Below are 25,560 nucleotides of genomic sequence, written 5' to 3'. Positions count from 1 at the left end.
TAGCCTAAGCCACGTGGACTCCAAATGCATGTGGGAGGAAGGTCCGAAATGGTTTGTTTAAGTCACATATCCCTTGTGGGTTTGGGTTGGTTTTGCTAGCTCTGGGTGAGAAGTCCATATGGCAGAGCCAGAAATAGAACCCAGAAGTTCTGAACTCTCAGTCTTCTACTTTAACCCAGTGGTCCCCAAACTTTTTACCTCGTGACTCCCCCCCCTTATCCAGAGCCAGGGCAGGGAGCGAAGACTCTGTTCTGGGAGTGGGGGACATGGACAAGGGGCCGAAGCTTGGGGTGGGGCCAGGAGTGGAGCCTTGGCTGGGGGCTGAGGCTGGCAGCCGGGACCCCGGGCACAGGGGTGGGCTGGCGGCTGGGGCCAGGAGCAGAGCTGGGTGGTACTCCCTCCCCGTCCCCATGGGGGGATGGCTTGTGTCCCCTGAACATTCTTCTGTGTCCCCCCTGGGGGCAAACCTCACAATTTGGGGATCTCTGCTTTAGCCATTAGACCTTGCACCCACTAAGTTGGGAATAGAACCCAGGAGCCCTGGCTCCCAGTTCCCTGCTCTGATCACACGATCACATTCCTCCCTTTCACGTCTGTTATTCAGCTACACAGGTGCTCTCAGATGCCGTTATAAGTTTTCTCCTTAAGACAGAATCCCACCCCAGGCTCACACTCAGCTCCCTTTAGCAATCCCCTGGCGTGGGGGTCTTCACTGCCCTTGGCCTTCCACGGGGAGCTAAAGCCAGGTAGGTAGGAGCAAACTGGAATAAGTGATACCGGTCTGAGCACCTTTGATACTAGTGGATGTAGATACACGCCAGGTGTCAACGCTGTCAGGGGAGACGGGGAAGGAATTGCTGCTTTAGAGCAACAAAACTTTTAGATACAGGCAACACACTATTCTCTCTTCCTGCCTCGGCCCCTGGGCTGTACACTGGGAAACCCACTGTCACAGAGCCACGGGATCTGTGCTTCTCCCCAGCTTTTAAACCGGCCCTGGGAGGAACCCCGTCTGCGCAGCAGACCCCTTGGAGTCTCAGTCTTCCATCAGGGTTGGCCACATGGTCTTACCACTTCTGAGACTGAGCTGCCAGTCTCCCACTTCACACCGTGAACTCGGCCCAGAGAGACCCCGGGTCAGAGACCTTGACATGCTTTACTTTTGTATGCACTTCCATGGGTATTTTCAGGGACTCCCGGCAGCCTTTTCAAAGCAGAGTTGGGTTTCTCAGTCAGCTGGAACACAGCACTGGGAAATCCTTAGCTTAGCACTGTCCATTTTGGCCAAGCCAGCTTAACCAGCCAGCCAAGCTGCTGTGGAATCCATTCCTGCTCTCTGTCTCCCTAACCTGTTGTCAGTCCCAGGTGAGAGCCCTGCCCTGCCCCTCTCCACAGGGCAGCCCTTAGTCCAGCCACCGGACACCTTTCCCCTTTGTTCTCGAGCTGGGGACTTTGCCCTTCATCGCTCAGCAGAGAAGCAGAACCATCTCCCTCCGCTTGGCAGCTTGCTGTTTCTTATCCAGCCATTGGGGTTCCCACTGTCTGCTTGGGTTCGCCCCCTTGATCAGAGTCAGTTTCAGCACTTTCTAGCCTGGGCCTTAGCGGCCCATTCAGCCCGGCCTGGCCCAGCCGGCGCCGTGACCCCACAAATGCCCCTGGCGCGGGTTCCGCCCGCCGGCTCTCAATGCCAGTACAAAAGGAAAAGGAGGCACAGGGAGAATTCATAAAAATATCACAGAAAATCCCCACTTCAACACCCCCATCAGAGGTAGCCTGGGTCCTTGTGCCATTTGGGCACTCGATCTGCTGCACAAAGACACCTTGAAATGCATTTAGCTGCTCCTTCAGAGGACACTTTAACCCACGCAACCCCCACCCCTGTGGAAAGCCTCATCCTGGGTGCAACGACTCCTGACGCATATGACATAAGCGCCTGTTGCCATAACAACATTGATTTATTAGCTGGAAAAACTTTGAAGTTAAGGCCAACGTTTTTGAGTGGCTTCGGTTGGCAAAGGCTCTGGTTTTGATCCCACCTGTCTGCCTCCAGCCTCCACTTATCAAAGCATCCCCCATTCACCAGAGTCACATAGCATCTTGTTTACAACAAGCAGAGAGAGGGGGAAAGACTCATCCCCTTGCCAAGGCTGTTCAGTGCTGCTGGGGGGAGAGGGATGTGGTAACCAAGGTGCTGCAGTGAATCGCCCATCCCAGAGGGGACCGGATTCTAGCAGACAAAGAAGGGAAGTGCCAGCGGATGGGGCATCGGATAGACTGGGAGAAGAGAGACCCGAGTTCTGTCCACCCCTGACCGGCGAGTCACTGCCCCGCTCCATGCCGGTTTCCCCTCCGCCCTTCATCGGGCTTGTCTATTTAGACTAAGCTCTTCAAGGCACAGGCAGGCTCTTTACAACACCTGGCACAGCAGGGCCTTGAGCTCAGCTGCTCTCCTAACCCAGATACCCAGACAGTAGCTGCTACTGAGGTGGGATGTGATTTGGGCCAAGGTGGCCTACAGAGAGTTAAAAAATGTCTAGTAAATGTCAACACCCCCCCACCACCACCAATTCAATTATTTGTGACACTCGGCCCTTCACAAAGGGGGCACCCAGCGGGGAAGGGAGGTGATCTGCTCCTGCAGCCCGGCCCTGGCAGCCCCGTGCTCCATCCACCGCCCTGCCAGGAGGGGAGGTAGGCCAGTGGCAATTGGAACTGGAAATGAGACAGGCTCAGCCCAGCCTCTGCCACACAGGGCCGCCGTAGCTGAGCGAGCCCTGCAGGGGGCAGCACAGCCCCGAGTTTATTTCTCCCCCCTTCCGAGCCCAGCGCTTGTTTGGCTGGGGCCAGCAGCCTGGAACAAAGACACCAACTGAGCCTTGTGCGGCTCCGCCAGACTGGGGCCCATCGTCTGCCCCACAGCAGTTAGGCTTTGGCTGGGGACAATACGTACAATACGGCGGCCCAGGGTTCAGACCAGCACAGAGACTGCTCTGTGCAATCCACTTGCATGCAGCAGAATCCTGCAGGCCAGCAGCTGCCACCCCAGGTGTGGGGGCAAATTGGGCCCCAGCTGCACCCCGGGGAAGGAAACTTGCCCCGCTGCCAAGGCAAAAGTGCCCAACGACAGCTGATCAGTTTGTGTTTAAGCAACAGCCGTTCATGGTGAAGGATCAGCGCGTGCCCAGAACAAGAACATCAAGTGTTGGAACAAGGGCGGCAGGGTTTAGTGGCGAGAGCCGGTGACTGGGTACCCAGCCTCCTGGGTGCTATTTCTAGCCCTACCTTTGACTCCCTCTGCAACCTTGTGCAAATCCCTGAACCACCCTGTACCTCAGATTCCCTCCTGGGCCAGGTAATGCTTCCTGGGGCAGTGGAAGGTCTAGTTACCTGCTTGTAATCACAGCAGAAGAGGTACCAGAAACAGGCTAAACCTTACATCGGGCATGTGGTTTTGATTGGACAAATTACTCCTCTTACCCCTGCAGTCTCTGCTGACGAAGATAGCGAGGGTGCAGCCAAGGGCATGGGTTGGTTAGAGTCCAGCGCTGAAGTCAGCGCCCGGTGGAGATGATCTCTCTCCCCCTACAGTCCATGGGCCTGCGCTGGGACCAGCCACGAACAGCCTAGCCAGGGAAGGAGCACTGGAGGACCTTCCCCCACCCCACCCCACCCCACCCTTCTCACGTAGGGCCTGCACTGCTGCATTCCCGCGGCCACCCACTGCGGAGGATGCAGGACGTTCGGTCACCGCACAGGGCCCCTTCACCGCTTAATCAATGCGCCACCCACTAGCTCCCAGCTAGTCTGAAAGCAGATTCCCTCCCCACTACCAAAAGCTCCAATGCTTTCCCCTGCCAAGGGGCATGTAGCCATTCAACACCGAGCAAGGAAGTAAAATCTTCAGGCTACGTCTACACTTATAACACTTCAGCGTAGACACTCACTATAGCCATGGGAGGAGCGCTCCGATCACGGTAGTTAACCCGTCTCCCTGAGAAGCGGGAGAGAGAGAGTGTCCAGAAAGACATAGCTAGGCCAATGCAAGTTTCAGTGTAGACCAGCCCTTTAATTTAAGGTAGGAGCCTATACTATGGAGTCTGTGCCGGCAGAACCCCCTAGTGTAGACGCAGCCTGCACTGAGAGAAGGAGTTTTAGCCCCCTCCTGCCCAAATGCCAGTAGCTATGTGGATGGAAGCCCTCGTCTGTTGACACAGCTGTGTCTACGCCAGGGGTTTGGTCAGTGACGTTATGTCGAGCCGGGTATGGGACTTTTCCCATAACCTGACTGACCGAGCTAATATGCTGATAAGCTCAGCTTGGTTACCGCAAGCATGCATGCTCCTCTTCGCATTGAGGGAGAGGCGGACTGGGTATTAAACCCATATGGCCAGGGCAGGTCAGTACTGCTCTGGGGTCCCAGGCTGGGAATCTGGTGCGGCTCTGCAGCTTGTCAAAGCAGCACCGTGTGAGAGGGAGCCCAGGCTGGCGGGTCAGAGGGCTCAGTGGTACCCCAGGGGGAACCCATCACACTAATATGTTGATATAACTTTTAAGCAAAGACCAAGCCTTACTTGACTGGGAAACTGAAGCAGAGCTGGATTAAGGCCAAGAGTTTCAAGGAGGCCCCTTGTTTTTGAATCACCCACAGGCCTGGTCTGCAGAGGTGCTGAGTACTTCTGAGGTGCTGGAACTGCGGGTGCTGAGCACTTCTGAGAATCAGGCCCAAGAGGCCTAAAATTGGGTCCCCATAAATCAGCGCTGGGAATTCGAACAGCTGCCAGCCAGTCCCTCACTCCGTCCTTCACATTCCGCTCGTGTGTGGAGGCGGCCAGTTGACCTGCAAGATCTGCTCTAGCTTGAACATCCATTTTCCTTACAGCTGAGACAGGGAAAAACTAGGCAGTAGACATCCCCTGATTTAATTTGCAGTTTTCTGCTCAGACTCATATGCAAATCTTTCTTGCAATGGCTCACGTCTTTGATTTTGCCTCTGCCCCCAAGCCTGCACTCCCCCACTCCACCCGTGTGACCCTGATCACTTGTGGATGGAAGAGAGTGCCCTTTCTCCCCTCAAGACTGATGGCACCGTCTGGGACACCGTAGCCAAGCAACTCAGGGACTGTGCTGGGATTCAGGAGAGCTGTGTGACTGGGTAAGTCCCGTAGCTTCGTTTTACAGATGAGGAACCTCTGAATAGGAATGCATATCACAGCTAAAGCAATACGGAGCCCAGGCCCCAAGGGAGATTAACTATTCTTCATACAAATTACTACATCTCAGCTGTGTGACATCCTGTTTTCCTTCCTCCCTGCCCTCTCCTACCCCAGCTCGTTACGGGGCAAGGAGTAATACCGTTCTCCTTTATAAGCACTAGGCATTCTTACAGTACTGCGAATCAGGGCAGTACGTGGGCTGGCTTGTTTACAGCTGGTGGTTTGATATTTATACTCCCGGCACACGCGTCCCTCTGTGCCGTCCGCCCCATTTTGTTAAGCTCCAGCATTACAGAGCCTTGAAAACATTGGTTTGGACGGCCTGATAACAGACAGATAAGATTTCATAACAACGATTGCAGAGCTCCTTTTGAAGGCTGGTCAGCGCTTAGATCCTTGCCAGCTGGGAGCGAAGGACGGACTCTGTTCCATCAGTCCAACATCCTCCCTTGCTTTCTGCTCCGTGCGTTGGCCGGTTTATCAGCGCTTTGCACAATAAAGAGGCGCTCGCTTCTGGGGGGAAAAAAGTTTATCAGCAGCAGCACCTGCCTCCAGCCCTGAGCTGGCACAGGTTCAGAAAGGCCAAGAGCCCAAAAGGGAAAGTTTACAGGCCTTTGAAAATCCCAGTCTAAGGGAGTTATGCCCCCAGCACCCATGGGTGCCCTAATCCCAGGGGATTTCAAACTACTGTCTTTATGCTTTCATTTTAGATTTTCAAGAAGGGGTGGTAAGTTAAGATACCAAAGGCACCGTAGGCCAGCTACTCTTAGGAAGTAAACACTGTAACAAGGAAAAAGGGATAAGTCTAGAAAAGGGTGCTTATTTGTGTTACGGCAGCACCTAGCAGCCCAGCCATGGCCTAAGATCCTGTTGCGCTAGGCACTGTACAAAGACACTCCCTGCCCCCAAAGAGCTTACTAGAGATCTGGCTTGGGTAGGAGATTGCAGCAAGGAAAACTGGAGCCATTAACTGCTCTTCATAACACTCTACGATACAACCGCATTTGCTCCAACCCCTCAGACAGAGACAAACACCTAACAAGATCTCTATCAAGCGTTCTTACAACTACACTACCCACCTGCTGAAGTGAAGAAACAGATTGACAGAGCCAGAAGAGTACCCAGAAGTTACCTACTACAGGACGGGCCCAACAAAGAAAATAACAGAACGCCACTAGCCATCACCTTCAGCCCCCAACTAAAACCTCTCCAACGCATCATCAAGGATCTACAACCTACCCTGAAGGACGACCCATCACTCTCACAGATCTTGGGAGACAGGCCAGTCCTTGCCTACAGACAGCCCCGCAACTTGAAGTAAATATTCACCAGCAACCACACACCACACAACAAAAACACTAACCCAGGAACCTATCCTTGCAACAAAGCCCGTTGCCAACCGTGTCCACACATCTATTCAGGGGACACCATCATAGGGCTAATCACATCAGCCACACTATCAGAGGCTCGTTTACCTGCACATCCACCAATGTGATATATGCCATCATGTGCCAGCAATGCCCCTCTGCCATGTACATTGGTCAAACTGGACAGTCTCTACGTAAAAGAATAAATGGACACAAATCAGACATCAGGAATTATAACATTCAAAAACGAGTTGGAGAACACTTCAATCTCTCTGGTCACTCGATCGATTACCTAAAAGCTGCAATTCTTCAACAAAAAACTTCAAAAACAGACTCCACCAAGAGACTGCTGAATTGGAATTAATTTGCAAACTGGACACCATTAACTTAGGCTTGACTAAAGACTGGGAGTGGATGTGTCATTACACAAAGTAAAACTTATTTCCCCCCCACCCCCCTGTTCATCACACATTGTCAACTGCTGGAAATGGCCCACCTTGATTATCACTACAAAAGGTCCCCCCCACCCAAGCTGGTAATAGCTCACCTTATCTGATCACTCCCCTTACAGTGTGTATGGTAACACCCATTGTTTCATGTTCTCTGTGTATATAAAATCTCCCCACTGTATTTTCCACTGCATGCATCCCATGAAGTGAGCTGTAGCTCACGAAAGCTTATGCTCAGATAAATTTGTTAGTCTCTAAGGTGCCACAAGTCCTCCTGTTCTTTTTGCGGATACAGACTAACATGGCTGCGACTCTGAAATCCTTCATAACGCTGCTACTTCTCAGCTGTGCCCTCAGGGTCTGGGGCCCTTGTTGCTTAAGCAGCATTCATCTACGGCTGCCCAGGACTCAGATTACAGCATCTACAAACAGGAAAAAAAAACAGCATCCCCTTTGAAACACCTTTATCAGCCACTGTCAGAGGCAGGATACAGGCTATATTGACCATTGCAAGCTAGGGGAATCCCAGTGAAAGCCTCAATTCACATCTGGCAAGGAACAGCAAAGCCCCCTCAGCTTCTGGTTTACAAGCAGTGAAACCTGAAACTAAAAATGTCTCCTTGCCCGTTGTTCAGCTTGCTGGATGCATTACGGATCAAGCTTCTATGGAGGGATGGTGCAAGAGAAGGGAGCAGGCCTGGATTTTAAGCAGTTATGATCTTCACTTATGCAGCATCCCTTCCATGCCAGCTGAATTTGGTAGGGACAGACAATGTGTACTTGCAACTGAGATTCATTTGAGGCTCTAATACAGGTCCACAAAAACCCATTCACCTGGGTAATAAATGGAATCTCAGGTGTGCCAAAGACTGAATGGGTCCCAGCTACCCCTTCACACCCCCAGTAACCCTTCCAGGTGAGGACAGAGACAGCAGCAAGCCTAGACCCCTGCCGGTGCGGGCACTGTACCAGATCCATGGAGAGGGGCCTCCAGCCATACTCATCAGAATTGTGCTCATACATAACGCCCACAACGCAGTGTTCAGTCACCCTCCGAGGGCCACGTAGGATCCATGGTTCCAGAAGAGGCAGGGGAGAATGTGCCTCTCAAAAGAAACCCAACACTTCACCTTACGTGGGCCTGTGGCAGAAGGGATCCCAGGAGATGCACTCAAGAGACCTAGGTTCTATTCCCAGCTCCGCTATTAGCCCGTAGGGTGAGCTTGGGAAAGTTACTCTTCATCAGTATATGCCTCAGTTTCCCCATCTATAAAAAGGGGAATAATATTTACTTCCGTTGGCAAAGTGCTTTGAGATGTACCAATGAAAAGCACTCTGTAAGAGCTAGGCATGATTATGCAATGCAAGCCATAAGCATTTGGAGAATCAAGTCCAACCAGCCTGAAGTCAAGGTCTGACCCCATGTCTCCCAACCACAGCAATCTCTGCTGAGAGGAGCCAGTGATGGAGGCCGAAGGTGCATTACACTGCAGAGCAGAGTTGCCCTGCCCTGATTGCTGCTGGCCTTCCAGGAGCTGAACGCAGGAATCAGAATCCACACAAGTGGGAACAGAAAAAGGAATTATCTTTATTTGTGAAGTTTGATAACAGACGGAATATTTCAATGCTAACCCAACAACATACGTGATGAATACAGACTGTGTGGTGCGTTCGTCCGCTCGCAGGCGCCTAGTCACAGAGAAACACTGAGATGACTCGAGCACAAGGAAACATGCAGTGAATCTGCTCCCTGGCAGATCTGAACATGAACCCTGCAATCACTCCAAGATTCAGATGCCCCCCCCCCGCAGCGTAAAGACATTTAAAAAGAGACTAACAAAACAGTGTGAAATAAGTTAACTAGTCACATTTGCTCAGTTTCCAGCTTTAAAAGCTACCCCCTAAGTTGTCTTTGTTGTTTAAGAGGGTAAATAAAGCAGCCCTGCTGAGAGACAATGGGACAGGAAGCCTGTGAGAATAGCTATGGCATTGATCAATTGCAGGAAAGGGGGAGGGAAGTTCCTGCAAATATCAGAGGATTTCCCAGGAGCCAGACACCCCCTTTGGTGCCACAGAGAGGTGCTCCTGAGTGGGAGCACATACAACACCCAATCCTAGCTCTGTAAAGTATCTCTTATAGCTGGTGCATAACTGGCTTCCCACCCCTTTGGGTTGGATCAGGTCTCCTCTGAAAGGTCATTGAAACAGTTTCTCCCTGACATGCACAAAGCAGGGCAGGATGACAGGGCTCCTGGGAAGACACAGCATGCGGACTGCATCCAAGGTTCACGCTCACCTACATGGAGATGTCAGTTCTCTCTTTAGCTCACTGCAGGGCCTCCGACCAGAAATCAGGGAAGGTGGACAGATGCACTTTGACTCAGGGGAAGCGCAGTGTCTGCAGACACACTCCAATCCCTCCCGTCCACACCACCTTCTCTCCAGATTAATTTTACACACTGCATAAAGTCAGCAAGACACCACACAAGTCACACTCCCACCTCGCCCTCCCTGCACCAACACTGAGATCTAGGACAAAAAAAGACCGCCAGTGACCAAAGACTACCAGCAACAAAGGGGCTAATGTTCACAGGTAGAAAAACCCTCCCACTGCTCTTTTTTAAAAAAAGTGTGTATTTTAGAAGCTACAACTTAAGTTTGTTGCTTTAAAAAGTGAAGTAACTGAATTGCAAGGACGCCCTAGGATATTCTTAGTGTTACTTTGCAAAACAAAACATCCAGGTGATCTTCTCAGCTACATGTCACCTGACAGGAGAGAGAGAGAGAGAGAGAGAAGCCAGTTAGCCATTGCTGGGATGTCCCCAACCCAGGCAGTGTTATTTCAGACAGCTGCGGGGGGTGCTGCACTCATAGGCAGTACAATGGTTTAACTAGTACAGCCAGAGAGAAGATGGCCTTGCGGGGAAGGCACTGGACTGGGACTCAGGAGATCAAGGCTCGACGTCCAGTTCTGTCACTCTGTGTGCGCGGTGTCAGGCAAATCACTTAGGATCCGTCTACACAGCAGCGGGGAGGCTGCTTTCCAGTGTGGGTAAACAGACACTCACTAGCGGTGCTCGAGCCAGTGGGCTAGAAACAGTGTGGCCGGAGTGGCACGAGCTAATCAACGGAATACAACCCCCCCTGGTTCTATACTGATGTGGCTAGTGTGGGCTGCTGCAGCCACGCTGCTATTGTTAGCGTGCGAGTTCAAAATGGGCTCGCATGGTGGTTCACTTGCACTGGGAAGCACCCCCAAGCCGTGGCGCAGAAACACCCTAAGGCCTTGTCTACACTACAAAGTTATGTCGGCAAAAGTTATGGCACTTTAATTAAAGTCACGGTGGCGTGTTCACACTAGCTCCTTGTGTCAGCAGAGGGCGTCCACACAAGCAGCTCTTGCAACAAGACAGAAAGCAGTGCCCTGTGGGTAGCGATCCCACTGTGCGACTGGCTCCAGGGTGCTTTGGGAAGGGTTTGCAATGCCTCATGGGGCAGGGGCAGCGTCACATGATGCAGGTTTCTCAATCCCTTCGTGCCAGGGCATCCTAGTAGATTGTCAGCCGCTTTTTCAACTGAAGTGTGTGGTGGGAGAGGACAGTGGTGTGGCAGGGGAGACAGCAGGCTGACTGTCTTATGCTGAGGCAGGGGGGAAATGCCCCCCCCCACCTCTCACACACACACGTGAGCCCCTGGCTCTGCTCGGCATAGCAGGCTCTCCCAAAGCAGCCCACTCTGCCTGCCTATGGTTCTGTGATTCCCGCTGGGAGCAGCATCCTGAGGAGCTCAGTGAGCTGTCGGTGCTGAAGGATGGCAAATCAGCGCAGCAGTCTGTCCTCCTCCTCCCCCCCCCCACACCCCTTGCAGCAGCAGGCTGCCTGCTGCCGTGTTCCTAGTGCAAGGCAGACCAGGAGCATTCCACACTAATGATTTGCAATTTGTTCCCCAAGCAGAACAGCAGGCTCAGCTTCCCAGGAGCTTTGAAAGGGGAGGGGCGCATGCCTGCAGGGATCAAAACAGTGAGCAGAGCGGTCAGTGCAGGCATTGTGGGATCCTGGCAAGGCCAGTTCTGTGGACAAAACAAACAGCACTGTCTACGCTGACGCTTTGTCGATTTAAATTCGCGGCAAAAGGCTTTATGCCTCTCGCTGAGGTGGTTTCATTTTGTTGGCAAAACAGCGGAGTTTTACAGCCAAAAGTAGCTTTGTTGGGTATACACCTCCACTGTTTTGTCAGCAACATAGTGTAGACAAGGCCTAAGTCTCTATATCTTGGAGAGGGAGCGAAGGCACAGAGGATCATCCTTTCTCCCATCTTTTGTCTACTTCGATTCCTCGGGGCAGTGACTGCGTTATTCTGCCACTGTGCCTAGCACAGGCGTTGTTACAACAGGCGATTGTTAGAGTCCGTTTAAGGCCAGAAGGGACCACCAGATCATCTAGTCTGACCGCCTGTGAATCACAGGCCACCAATGCCGCCCAGCACCTGGTGCACACTAAACCCAACAACCAAAATGAGACCCAAGTATTACAGCCCACCAGGCACTAGACTATGACATGTCACAGGCAGAGAACAGGAAAGAGCAAGGCGCACCAGTGCCTGAGGCCCTGCAGTTGGGCAAAGGAGCTAAAGTCAGGAGCCTTTCCCCAGTGTTAATGATTTTGGCTATTCATTGAGGGGCAAGGGTTTTTTGTTTTTTGTTTTTAACCAGTGTCCCTTTGATACAATGGCTCCGGATCACCAGCACATGGACCCCTGCGAAGCTGGAAGTACCCACTGTTTCCCATTTCCTCCCTCAGTCAGGGGCTTTGGCTGCTGCTGCCCCTCTGCATCCACTAGCTCCCAATGGGTGGTGCCAGACCCCACAATCCGTTACCCAGGGCTGGAGCAGCCTATGCTTCCAGCAAGAGGAGTTCAGCCGGCGGCATTGGGGGCCAGAGGCAATGCCTCAGCACTGGTTGGGAGAGCAAGCCACACCGCGTTCTGCAAAGTGCAGCCAGCTGAGGGTTGAGGTTGTTGCTGAGATGCCTCACCTGACCTAGTTAGCGTTTCTCTGGCGGACGTTCTTGTCCTTATGGTTTGGGGCGTTGCTTTTCCTAGGCAAAGTGGGAGAGAAGGCAGTGAGAGGAGAGCCAGGACTTCTTAGCACAACAAAGAAGAAACTGCCTGGCTGCGTAGAGAGCTAAGAGCCAACTCCCTCCCCACTGATGAAGCACGGATCTAAAGTGGACAGATGTAAAAAGACAGGCATCCAGGACACAGCAGGATACGGTTATGAGCCATCTGAACATGAAAGAAGTCTGCTAAGTTACTGTTCCCAACTGAACACCGTGAATAAAGACCACACTGATGACAAGCAATTGGAAGGCGTTTCTGGTAGCCTGTTGGCTCACTAGGGCAGTGGCTCTCAACCTTTCCAAACAACTGTACCCCTTTCAGGGGGTCTCATTTGTCTTGCTTACACCTTGGTTTCATCTCACTTAAGAGCTACTTGCTTATAAAATCAGACACAAAAAAGTGTTACAGCACACTAGTACTGAACAATGACTGACTTTCTCATTTCTACCATATAATTATGAAATAAATCCACTGGAATATAAATACTATACTTACATTTCAGTGTACGGTATACAGAACAGTATGAACAAGTCATTGTCTGTATGAAATTTTAATTTGTCCCGACTTTGCGAGTGGTTTTTATGCAGCCTGTTGTAAAACTAGGCAAATAGCTAGATGAGTGGACAACCTCTGCGTACCGCCTGGGGTATGTGTACCCTTGGTTGAGAACCACTTCACTAGGGCAACGAGCCAGTTTGTTCATGCCCACAAGTATGCAAAGCACACCACTGCATCCGTGCCAGCATGTCATATAAGAAGAGAGTTGGTACTCACAGTGGTGCAGACCCTCCATCATCATCTTCAGGCCCAGGATCGCATGGTAAGAAGAAAAAAGAAAGGTCAGGATGCAGCCTTTAGCCAAACATCACGTCCTGTACACCCCACCCAGCCACCGATCCCTGATCCTTAAGAGCCAGCATTCTGAACAGGCCATTCTCTAGAGGCTGCAGCATGATTACAGGTAAGATGCCATCCCATCCTGAGCCTCCCAACAGGCAATATAGCTGTCACTTCACCAGGGTATAGGGATGTGAATTTAAGGGCCAGAAGCAGCAAGAGCTGTATCCTTCCGAGGTGGTCACCTGTTTTTTGGCAAGTAGTGGGCTTGGCTGTCCCAGGGATGTCCCTTTATGGGATCCCTGAGGACCAATAACTGCCGAGGACAACTAAACTCCTCCCCCAACCCAGGGGAATTCTTGTACCACAGTGACTGAGGTGGATCTGAAGGCCACACTGCTGGGGATCCGTGAAGCAATGGCTGGGCAGCTGTTTACCAACCAACAGTCAAGGCTGGAGCGTAAGCAGCCTTCACAACTTCAGTGTGCTGGGCATTAAAAAAAACCAATCCCCAGCCACTCCCAAGAGGTATTATTCGTCTCTGGCACAGAGCTGGTGCGATTTGCCTAAGTCAGCAGCAGAGCCACAATTACACCTGTTTCCTGCCTCAAATACTGCAGCCCCGTTGATCCAGCCGCATGTCCCAGAGCCCAAGCACTGACATTCACAGACCCTGACAGCAAGCGAAGATTGCATTAAATTAAATAGGAGACTTTCACGGAAGTGGGGGGAGCATCGGAGGTACTGTGCCCCTGCCCTATAAACATTCTGCCAAACACCGTGCTCTGGCTACATCAACAGCACTGTAACTAGGGAAAGACATCTCTGGTGTCACCTGACTTGCTCAGACCTTTCACCAGTTCATTGGAATCTGCCACCCTCTAACAGGAGAGGGCTGCGTGCCATCATTTCCATGGTCCACACTTCCCCCACGTGCTGCCCAGCAGTAAGGCTCAGGGTACTGCAATTACACGCAGCTGGTGAGAGGACGGATGCAGAGGGACAGCTGGAGCTGTCTCTTCCACTTACCATGTGAGGTCCCACCCAGCAGCAGAGGAGGGAAGAGAGCGGAAAGATAATGCCAGCAGGGACATTGCTCACAGCCATGTTCTCCGCCATCCCAGAAACCCATCATCACATAACCTTCCAGGCCAAGCCTTTGCGCTGGCTCACGATAAGCTTCTTGCAATTCCCTTCATCAGAGGGCCAGAGTTTGAGGCATCTTTTTACAGAGCCAGAACTGACTGGTCTGCAGCTAGTTTTTAGGAATTTATAATCCCCCCTTCAGAAGTTCTTGGTAACGTCTGCTCAAGGGTTTCCAAACAGATGATCCACAATACAAGTAGCTGAGTAATTTATTCTCTGCAATGTGATTGGCTACTACGACATGACATCACTGTGCTAGGAAGAGATGAGGAGGATCTCAGCCTTCTGGCTATGATCAGGGATGAGTTTAGCCAACACCTCCAATCAGAGGCCGTATCTATCCCTGGCTGGGGCAGGAGGCACTGAGCAGAGCAGTTTTCCCCCTTAACATCTGATCAGAAACCCCTCCAGAAGCATCTCTGCAAGTGGGGAAGCCCCCTCTGAAATCAAGACACTTTCATCCCCACCCTAATCAGAACGGTTACACCCATATGCTGCAGAGTTCCTGGGATAGACACGACCCCTAAACCCCAGAGTCCAATGACCCCAGGTGCACCTTACCATCAAGAACCTCATCCGGCTTTCTCCTTTTCTCATAGATGAAGATGATGGTGACAAGAACCAGCACCTCGGCCACAATGCCCAGGAAGGGCCACAGCGCTGCCAGGCGGCTACGAACCCGCAGGCCCACGACGGCGCCATCGGTGCCCAACTCGTTGGTGGCGTTGCAGAGATACTCGCCCGGGTCCTTCTCGATGTCCAGGTTAGCAACGCGCAGCTCTGTCTTGTTCCCGCTGGACTTGATGATGAACTGCTCTGTGCCATTGATGACGGGCTGGAAGCAGGGGGAGGAAGCCAACGATCAGGGGCAGCCTCTCATGACTGTACTACTAGCTATTCCACCCCACACAGACCCGCCTCGCTCACTGAGGCGCCTCTGGAGCTGCCTACCTGAGGATTACAGCTCCAGGTGAGAGATAAGCTATCCCCCCTCCCCACCACTCCTCCAGGAAGAGAGGTCCCCCAAGATGCTCACCTCATTCACACCGTCTTTGATCTTGTACCAGGTCCACTGACTAACAGGAGGATATGAGTTACACTTGCAGATCAGAATACCAGTGTCCCCCTCGTTCCCATGCTCGGATTTCTTGTAGGCCGTCACGTGTGGCTTAACTGCAGAGAAAGGCAGCTCAGACAAGAGGGATTTGGCCAGCCTGCGTGGGCTGCGAGTGCTGTAGGCCAGTGAGCCAGCATCCTGGGCAAAGTAGCCATAGGCTTGTACGTCAGTCTGAGAAACAGGCCTCTGCCTCCCATCCCCCAGCTCTTCTCTCAGAAGGCTGAGCTTTGAAGGTGCTTCCCAAGCAGGCGATGAGAGATTCATGGCTCAAGACCACCTGGTCAGCTATTAGATCTCTTCATCCCCTGTTCATATATCCATGGGGATCATTCCCTTTGTTCAGAAAGGCAGAGGGTTGATGCACCTTTGGTTCTGCTTCCCCAGGCAGCCACTGTTCCGTTTACAAGCTGCTTGATACTAACTCTAGAAGAAGCTGCCTAATAGGAATCTATCCCATTCCTTCCCCATTTACTACCAGAAGCAGCTGTAAATTGCCAGAGCTGAGAGAGCACATCTGCCCACTCCCCTTACCCAAGAGGAGATACTAAAATAGTTACCTGTCACGTACACAGTCCTACTCACAGGGGGGTTTGTTTCGAAGACACACTCGTACACCCCTGAGCTGTCTGCATTCACCTCCCCTATTCTGTAAGAAGAAAGGGACATAAGCAGGGAGATTTAGGGGATGTCATGGCCTGTCACACTACCAGGAGCAGGGAGACCATCCTGTCATTAGTTCAGAGGCTGGAAAGAAACAGCCAACTCCAGGCTGTAGGCAGCAGGGCTGACCTTTTACCTATGGGCAAGAGACATAGGCTGACTTTTCTGCTTAGGCACTTGAATTGGAGCTAAAAAGTATTTAAGCCCATCCATATGTTTAGCGGAAGCCCCCGTACAAGCCTTCCCTCCCCTGCTCCCCCATGCCCTTAACCTGTACTGGGCCTAAGGTCTGTCAACTCACAGAATTGTCCACCCAGGCCAGACTGCTTGGTTTTAAGTTCCTACCCAGACAGATGAACCTGTAAACCCACCATCCACTCCTTCCTAGCTATGCCCCGTTCACCCACCAAGGGCATGTCTACACTGCTGTTAGACACTCACGGCTGGCCTGTGCCAGCTGACTCAGACTCATGGGGCTCGGGATGAGAGGCTCTTTGATTATGGTGTAGACATTTGGGCTTGCGTTGGAACCCAGGATCTCAAAAATTGCGAGGTGATCCTAGCCCCTTAGCCTGAGCCGTGCAAGCCTGAGTCAGCTAGCTCAGCCTGGGGTGTCTAATTGCCTAGGATGTGTCTACACTACAATCAGACTGAGTTTTCTTTACTCTGCAGTTAATGTGGAGCTGTGAATAACAGGACAAAACTAGTCAGCAAAACCAAAGTTCTGAAGCACCAGAAGTGAGGTTGTATTCAGTGTAAACTATCTCCAGCATGCTCCTCTTTCTTTCAAGCAGCAAAGGACTCAGAGGCTAACTTAAAATGAACTCAGTGGCACAAAGCTATCACAAGACGTGCAACCACAAAAAAAAGTGAATAACCAAGTTAGCAAGACTCCAGATATACTGTCCCACCTCTCATGTGACACATCAATCCTGTGACCACTCTGCAAATCAGACCGCTAAAGAGGCAGCACAATGGGTTTAAAAAAAAGTTACTGGGAAGTGGCTGCTCAGTTCCCGTTCAGAAATGCCCACCAAGCCAGGACTGCACGTGGGGCAATGCAGCGGATTTCAAAAGTAAGAAAATCAGATCAGGGCAGAATAATCCCGCCCGAATCCAGAACCTGCCGTTTGTGTCTTGGGGGGTTTGCAGCGACAGGATTTGATGGATTACAGCTGCTTCACAACAAACGCTTGATTCTGCACTGTGGTGATGCCCAATGCGGGGGGCTGAATTTTAGTGCTGTTATTGCACAGAGACAATGGGCGGTTTGTTAGTTCTGCTGCACTCGGAGCTTTCCCCCTTCCAAAAGCCACTCAAGCTAAGGAATTGAGGTCACATGAGGGAGGCTGGGTTAGAAATACTTTAATCCTTGTTCAGCTCCCTGTTGCTATGGGGAGAGAAGCACGTCAGCTCTGCCGTACAAAAGGACATGATGCCTCTCTGGCTGGCTGGGCCAGTGCCAGCAGTGGCTGATGGTAACGAGACTGGAAAGCTTGTAGCCTCGTTACAATGGGGCTGGTATTCCAGTTCCCGGTCCGTTGTAACTAGCAGGGCAGCTCTCTGGGGACAGTGGACAGGACCCTGGAAGCATACCAGAGGAGGACTGCGCAAGAAAATCTTTCCCGACTCAAGTGCAGACAAACAAAACATATCCTGGAGTCTCCTGCACCACATGTGGCCCTCTCCAGCAGCGGGACCGTTCACTTCCTGTCCAGAGAGTGGGAATGCTGGCTTGGTTTGTCTGAGTGCCTTCGAACACTTGATTTTCATCAAAGCTATTTCCCAAAGCTTATCACAAGAAACCTAGCTGTCGCGGTTCTGCCCAAAGTCAACAAGGCAGACAAGTCAGAAGGAACGAATTGAGGGCACTGGAATACATACTTTTAAATATGCCTTTCGCCTACTGGGCAAGTCCCAGTCTCTCCATTGGTTCGAGATGTGACAGTTGCCAAGTTGGGACCAGAACCTCATCTCTCAGGCCCCGACACACACAGCACCTCTATACAATGTTGGAACACTAAAATCCCACCCGAACTTTCCCAGTCCTGCAGAGGACTTCCTGGCCTTCAGGATAAGTTTTAGGACTCCAGGGCTGTATCTGAGCACCCCCGACTGCACTCACGATTGCCACTTCAGGCCAGGAAATCCAGCAGCAATCCTTTGAATTGTTGCATGAACTCCAGAGTTTTTTATCACCAGACAGTCCATCCCACTGCGTGTTCAGGAGGGATGCAAAGTCAGAGAGGCCAGATATGTAAATAGCCTGAGGCCATGTTACATCTTGTACTGCTATAGTTTAGAAGTGGGAAGGAATTTCCTCTCTGGAGCACACTGGCAGGGAGCTTGGGTGTAATGGGGTTGGGGAAAAGAAGTAAATTTCCCTGCTCAGTGCTTTAGAAGGCAGGCTTTTTGATAGCATGAGTATGGTCAAGTTTTCTGCAAACAAGGGGGTCCTGAGCCTCAATGAATCTTAGTCCTGATAGTCCTATTCTGTTATTGTCCCCAAGGTTGGATCCTTCTCTGAAGTACCTGCCCTATGTTCATAGTTAGTTCCACAACATTGCCATTTGGGTCTGGCTGACCTGAAGTATCAGCTGCCTTAGATATAACTTTTCTTGGGACAGACCAGAGCAAGAACAATATTCCTTCTGCCCCTCCCCCACGCCCTCAGACACCTACTTGTAGAAGGTATATCCAGACGTTTCCTTATCTGATGTCAAGATCTTGTCTCCTTTCTTCCACATACGGCCCATGATCAGAGACTGAGGGTTGGTCATGTTACAGGAAATCTCAACATCCAAGCCAGAAGTCACATTTGGAGAGGTTTCTACAGTGGGATCTGCATTCATAAGAAACCTAAGTTACCATGTGGCATTTATAAATTTCAGCAGCCGTTTCCCCTGCCTTAGGACCTTTAAAACAAAACATCTGTATCACTCACTGTCTCCATCCCAGCTTTTCACTTACCCCCACAACTTATAAGTAACTGATAAATGGCAACAGCAAGGGAGGGTGCAGGAGGAGTCAGACAACCAAGTCTTGATCACATTTGGCAAAAAGGCAACTATGTTCTCCTCGCACCCCTTAGCAGAACAAGGCAGAATCACTCTCCAAACCATCTCTAGACAGTTTGGAGCACCTGTGCTCTCAGGAGTAGTTGTTTTTAATAGTCCATCACAGTTTTTCATTGCATATTTGAGCAATTACAAGGGCACAGTTCTATAAGCAGTGTTATCATTAACTCCATTTTTTCATACCGGAATCTGTCAGCGTTTAAGAGATTTAATTTCACCTGGTGATAGAACAGAGAGGATCACAGTCCAGTCCCTTTTTTGGATGGAAACACAATGCAAGTCTGTGAGACTGGAATCCAGCCTGCACATCTGAAATCAGTGTAGCTTCATTGATTTGTGTGGATTTACACAAGTTTAACAGGAGAATCAGATCCTGACTCTCCGAAGTCTGACAAGAAAGTTGATCTAACCTGTTGTCACACAGCTAAGTGATCACTAGAGGAAAAATTCTATTCATAGGGAGAGGAAAGAGTCTCTGGGAAACCAGTTCAATCAATGGAAACTATTAAGCAGCCAATATAAAACATGAGGTCTTCTACTCTCCCACCCCACCCCTCTCTGAAGGAACATTTCACACAGGGCTGAAAAGCACTAAGGATGGTAAAAAAAAAAAAAAGCTAAGAACTACTCCAGCAGTATTGTCTTCCACTGGATTTCTTTGCATTAACTAGAACATTAGCATCACCTAGAACATACACAGTGAATGCTACAACCATTTAGTTCCAATGATTTCAAGAGCCAAGATACCATCATTTAACCAGTAGTGAGGTTAAATTTGATTTCCATGCGTTAGTCCAAGTTTCAGCTACTGAGAGGGAAAAGATCTCTTCTAGCTCAAAAATTGGACTTTTAACTCTAAGTGAGAGAAAGTTTGGTCACTTCCACAGTACAGATAACTACAGTCACACTATCAGTGTCACACAGACACATACGGCCGTTTCAAAAATGGTTGTATCACCAGAAACTAAAAAATAATTTGATGCCCACAGCTCGTACTGCTAGCAAGGAAGAAAGCATAAAGCAAGACTGGTCACAGGAGCAGAAGTTGGAAGGAACTGTAGGGAAGGGCTGGTTTGTCAGTGGTGGTTAAGGCAGAGTCTACCAGCAGAATCAAGACTGAATTCTGCAAGTCAGCACTGGGACACCGGAGGTATCTTAGGACAAGCAGCACATTCTAGTTCTTTGGGCTCTGAAAGGTACAGGATGGTCAGACCGTGTTTTGGTTGGGAAGTCACAACCCTTTTTGAGCAGGGCCACTGTGGATCAAATCACGGACGGTGAAGGGGATCACAGGAGGGTAGGAGTCTCTCAGTTCTACAGCCAGGATGGGAGGGTGAGGAGAGTTTTCAGGAAGTCATAGGACACAAGTGCGGGGGACAGACCTGGCAAAACACTCAAGACATCACAGCGTCTGAGCAAGTGCCAAGGCCTCAGTGCGGCCACTCACGTTCGATGACAAAAACGTTCGCCTGGGAACGGATCCACTTGACTTTGGGGCTCTTCGACAAGTGGTTGCGGTCGGGGTCGTTGCTAGCCCGGCACTCATATGTGCCCGAGTCGTTGATAGTGAGGTTTGCGATGTAGATGGAGCTGGTAGAGTGCAGGTTATAGGTGGCGTTGATTTTGACACGGTCCTGCCGTGCGCCATCCCAGAGCTGAGCATAGGTCTCGTTCCACTCATCTCCCTCAAACCACCATTGGATCTCAGGGATAGGATTGCCAAGAGCCTCGCAGTGCAATTCCACACTGTCCTCGGTCAGTTTCTTTTGAGACAGTGGTGACTTTATAAAGCCAGCTACGAGTTGGAGAGGTATTAGTGCAAAGCGTTAGTGCAAAGAGAGAATTCAGCCACACAGATTTTAGCTGTTTTAAGAAGGTGAACCACATTATTGCTTCAGACAAGCACACCTCCCCCCGACCCCACGTGCGCTATAGCCAGCCACGCTGTTAGATATAGCGACCCAAAACAATGCTTTCCACCAGCTCTGCTCGTCTGCATTTTACAGACTACTACCGAACCAGAGCCCCCCAACCAGCAGCGAACAGGGAGCTCACACACACTACTCAGAGTGGCGCATGCAACACAACAGCCACTGTTTACGCACCCTAGCACAAATGTGAGGACTCTCCATCTGCCCTACATAGCAATGCTACCAGCCCCTGTCAACTTAATGTTGAGCACGGAGGTAAGTAAGTGTTGCCATAGGGGTGGAAGAGAAAGAAACCTGGAAGCGTGTCGGAGTTCTTAAATAGTTTGGAAACTGAGCCGGCAGGACCAGGTATATATTTTTTTGCAACAGAATGCGCCCCAGCCACAGAATCTGAGCTTTGATTTTTAAGAGAAGCAGCTAAGTTTTTAGCCCTTACAGCTATAAAGGACATCCCCCACATGTGAACAGAGAAACCAAGGCAGTGCTATCTGCCCAAGCATGCAGAGAACCTAGAAGAGGGAGGCAACAGCTATCCCATTGGGATGGCAAGGACACCGACTCTGGAACCTAATGACAACACGGTTAACTACTCTGCTGTTAGTCGTGCGCTTACCCCTCACTGTTAAATGCAGTGCTGGATATTTTGAGAGGAACTGGTTGGCTAGCACTGAAGGTTACAGTGGAATTAAGAGTTTGACCCCCTCTGTGCCAGCCCAGAAGCAGGAGGTAAAGAGGAAGAGGCAGTCCCTTCCCCAGCGCCAAATTATCAGCATCTTGGGTGCCAAGACTCTTCCTCCCAAAGCTTCCAGCCACCTGTCATTCATAAGGCTCAAGGCACTTTGAAGGTGGGAGGCACATTATCACCCCCATTTTGCAAATGGGGAAAGAGACGTCAGAGTTTTGGAGGTTTTTTTGGGTGGGGGAGGTGAGAGAGAACATCACTAGCCAAATTCAGTAGCACAGCTGGGAATAGGACTCTAGTCACCTGCTTCCAGTCCCATGCCCTATCCTCTGGGCTGGGTGAATTATCTTTGTCATATTTAATTCAGTTACAAAACCACCCCATGTTTCTGGGAGTTTACTGGAAGCTGTCACAGATGTTTCGATGTGCTGCTGCATGTAACTTAAGTGAGGGAGCCGTGCTGCAGAGTTTAGACCCAGTGTGTCACAAGCCTATTACATAGCAGGATGGCTTTAGTAGGGGGTGGCAGCATTTCCATTAGGAAAAAAACCCAAATGATTTCAGGTGATCATAGGAGAGGCACTGTCTCTTTTACTGAGTCAAGAGCCTACTCATGCCACTGCCAGCTTCCACACTAGAGCTAGCAAAACTGATTATAAAGTGACTTCCAAAATTCTTCTCACCTGGAGAGTGATTATTCAGACAGGCAAGTGAGATGTATTATTACATTAGCCTTTTGGTGTAGAATGGGCAAGAAAATTTTGTACCGGGGCTAGTGAATTATGTTGCATTTGAAAGGCTACAAACACCCTAATCTGAGCCGTCTGTTTACATTTTCTTTTTACTATTACAGCATATGTGCAGTGATATGGTTTCTCTTATCACGGTCCAGATTCTACTCCTAGCTGATCCTACAAAGAAGCCCCAGCCCTGTGGGTTATGACTATTATGGAAGTGAGGATGGCTGCAGGATCACAGCGCCAGCAGAAGAGATCAAACCCTTGATTAACCACAGATTGGTAGGAAAATGGATCAAAGGCATGAGATAAACTCATGTGCATACATATGGGTAATTCAAACATAGCTGAAATCCCTCCCATCCCCTTTAAGGTGATTTGGCGAGTGCCCCAAATAACCAGGGGAATGCGTCAAGCATAATTTGCCATTAAAAAGATACTCTCTATTTTGATAACCAGGAAAGCAGGCATTAATCAAGCTATTCCAGGTATTCACAGTTTTAAGCATGTTTGGATCAAAAAGAAAAAACAAACATCTCTAGGTTAGATGAGATTAAGAATTTAATGTAGAATTTGGTCAGTCACGCTAAGTCTTCTAAACACTCTACAAACTAGCTAATCCCTACGTTACAATTGGGAAAAGCGAGGCAGGAAGACTGAATGACTTCACCAAGGCTAGAACAAGGGCGAGAGTTCTATGAACTCAGACCACCGTTTGAGTATTAATCTATCACACTAAAAAAAACCTTTTAAAGACTCCATAATGTGAGCTTTTCAAGGATCTGGGGTCGGGACAAAAGCCAAGGATTCACATTGCTCACCACTTTTTATCCCTAAAAGAATCCTGAATCATAGCAAATACCTTTTTCAGGGAAGAGGGCTGGACACAAGCCCCTTTAAAACTAGAACCAATCAATAGCACACCACGGGCTAAAAATCAGCCCTGGTGTAAGCAGATATTGCTCTCAGACTTAAGCAGCATTTGCACCTAGTCATACCAGGGTGGAATTGACCCCGTGTCCACAAGTGATCCAGTAGCCCCCAGTCAGACAGAGTAAGGGTGACTAACACAGGCAAGTGAGTCATTTATAATGTAGCAAACAAGTTTTTGTATAGAGAGTTCTGTGCTTTATAAAAAAAGACATGTCCCCATGTCCAGCATGTGAGACGTGCAAATTCTGCCCTTGCCTTCACATATTCCAAAGTCAGTTGACCAGACTTTAGAATTGGCCAAAGTCCGGCTTTCACCCCAGTCACGGTGACTGTGTGGTATTGTTCAGCGTTCCAATTACTGCAACATCTGCCAGCCTTCTCGGTGCTAGCTGATCTGTTCTGCTTCAGAAATTCTTGCAGACTTGCTCTTAATCACCCTATTGTGGACAGTTTCAGATATTTCAGCTAAGAAAAAAAGGGCAGTTACAACGTGAGAGTTAATAGCAGCTCTGTAAAGTAGTCATGCAAATTCACCAGCCCAGGCACGAAACTGACTTGCTAACTCAAGATACAGAGAATGAAGTAATTTTCACTCAGCACAGACAAGCTCAACTTTGTAAGGTTACATAAGTCAAGGCTACATAGACTCCAGGAGTGCTTAGAGGGTAGGAGCCTGAACTTACTTGTTTCCTTTGTGCTCAAGGTAGCAAAGTCCAGAGGATTCACCTATTTCACCCTTTCCAAGATCTGGAAAAACAGCTCTGCACAGATGGATCTGTAAATCAATAGCCTCACAGCAGTCAGACCTGCCAGATACCGCACCGCTCCAGATTATTTGGCTGTAAAATGGCTTACAGACAATCAGTTAACTGTTTGGAGTCAGAAGCTACTGTTCCAGTTCAGAGGCAAGTATTGCTTAAGGCCTGGTCTAAAATTAAAACATTAGATGGACCTGGCTACGCTGTTCAGGGCGCTGAAAAATTTCACACCCCGAGCACATTGGTAAGGTTGACCTAACACCCGGTGTAGACACAGCGAGGTTAATGGAAGAATTCGTCCACTGAAGCAGATTAACTACAGATCGAAAAGACCCCTTCCGTCAACATAGGAAGTGTCTATACTACGGTGCTTACAGCAGCACCACTGTAGAATAGACATATTCCTTCCCCTTTCCCCCCCAACCTCTGCCAAGGTCTATCAGTTGCTTTGCAGGAAATACCCTATTTCTAGAGCAGTCATTTTTGGACAGTGCAGAAATACTGAGTGATGTCAGCTAAAACGACTGCGTTGAGTCAGGAGGTTTTCAGGAAGATCGATCAAAAACCTAGGGTTACTTATGACACATTCATCCTGTACAGTCACTCGAGACTGCGCAACTCTCCTGCATGCTAACGGTGGTACTGCCAGGCCTCCCTACAGGAACGCAATTCAGCCATTCAGCCTTTACGTAATCAAGTAAACTCCTGAAAGGGGAGGGGAGAGAGTGTGTGTGTATATGACTATATGGGAGAGGGATCTTTCTAATATGATTTCTGTATGCAATTTTTGTAATAATTTTTGCTGCTTCTACATTTTTGATGCCTGAATGTGGGTACAATGGAATTCCCCCCACCCTCCCCAAAAGGACTCCACAAGATGCATATATAACAAAGGCATCAGAGGATATTACTCTCTCTACACACCAAGCTTTGCATACTTCTAGCACTGAGGAACTAATGAGGATCCACTTCTACTACTAAATAAGTAGAGAGTAATTTATACAGCTTTGCAAGGTTTTATTCGCCTGATCACAAGGGGCAAGTACGTTCGTGTGTTGTGACTGGCAATCTCTCTTGATTTTGCAAGACTGCTTGACTTTGAATCACAAGCCTGTGATTAAACAGTCTTAACTACCTAATTTTGAAGAGTCAAGGAAGCGAATACCATTCCTGTGAGAGCCTGTCCCATTTTAACTACAGCCTGGTTTAATGGGGGCCATTAAAATAAAGGTTACTGCTACACATCCAAGTTGACTACAGAGTGCTCAACAAAATAAGTGGTTCCACGACTATTGTTCTTTAAGTTACAGGGCCCCTCATTCACAATTGAAACAGGCTAGAAGCTCAGCAGGTCTGCATTGCTCATGTGACACCCTTCAGTACTTGCAGTAACCAAGTATCGCCCCTATTGCTTATGGAAGTAACAAAAACTCCTCCGAGCACTAACCGGGGCAAACTGGATGAGTTAGAACAGAAGACAGCCACCAAGAGAGCATATGGCATTTCCTGGAGCCGATGAGAGTTCCTGCTGTTGT

At 49.8% G+C, this 25,560-nt stretch overlaps 1 protein-coding gene across 1 annotated transcript; it reads right to left on the bottom strand.

Moving 5' to 3' along the window:
- Nucleotides 1-8,597: 8,597 nt before the first annotated feature.
- On the bottom strand, nucleotides 8,598-20,810 carry BSG (basigin (Ok blood group); the record flags this gene model as incomplete). Its single annotated transcript, XM_073324692.1, has 8 exons — nucleotides 8,598-9,795; nucleotides 12,063-12,125; nucleotides 12,922-12,946; nucleotides 14,692-14,965; nucleotides 15,167-15,303; nucleotides 15,805-15,893; nucleotides 18,590-18,749; nucleotides 20,432-20,810. Coding segments are annotated over 7 exons (1,122 nt in total), but the record flags the coding sequence as incomplete, so codon positions are not given.
- Between the last annotated feature and the right edge of the window lie 4,750 nt (nucleotides 20,811-25,560).

This window comes from Lepidochelys kempii, chromosome 25 (genome assembly GCF_965140265.1).
Source record: "Lepidochelys kempii isolate rLepKem1 chromosome 25, rLepKem1.hap2, whole genome shotgun sequence".
Classification (NCBI taxonomy): Eukaryota; Metazoa; Chordata; order Testudines; family Cheloniidae; genus Lepidochelys; species Lepidochelys kempii.
Note: the sequence above shows the minus strand (reverse complement) of the source record. Positions and strands in the feature narration are given on the sequence as shown.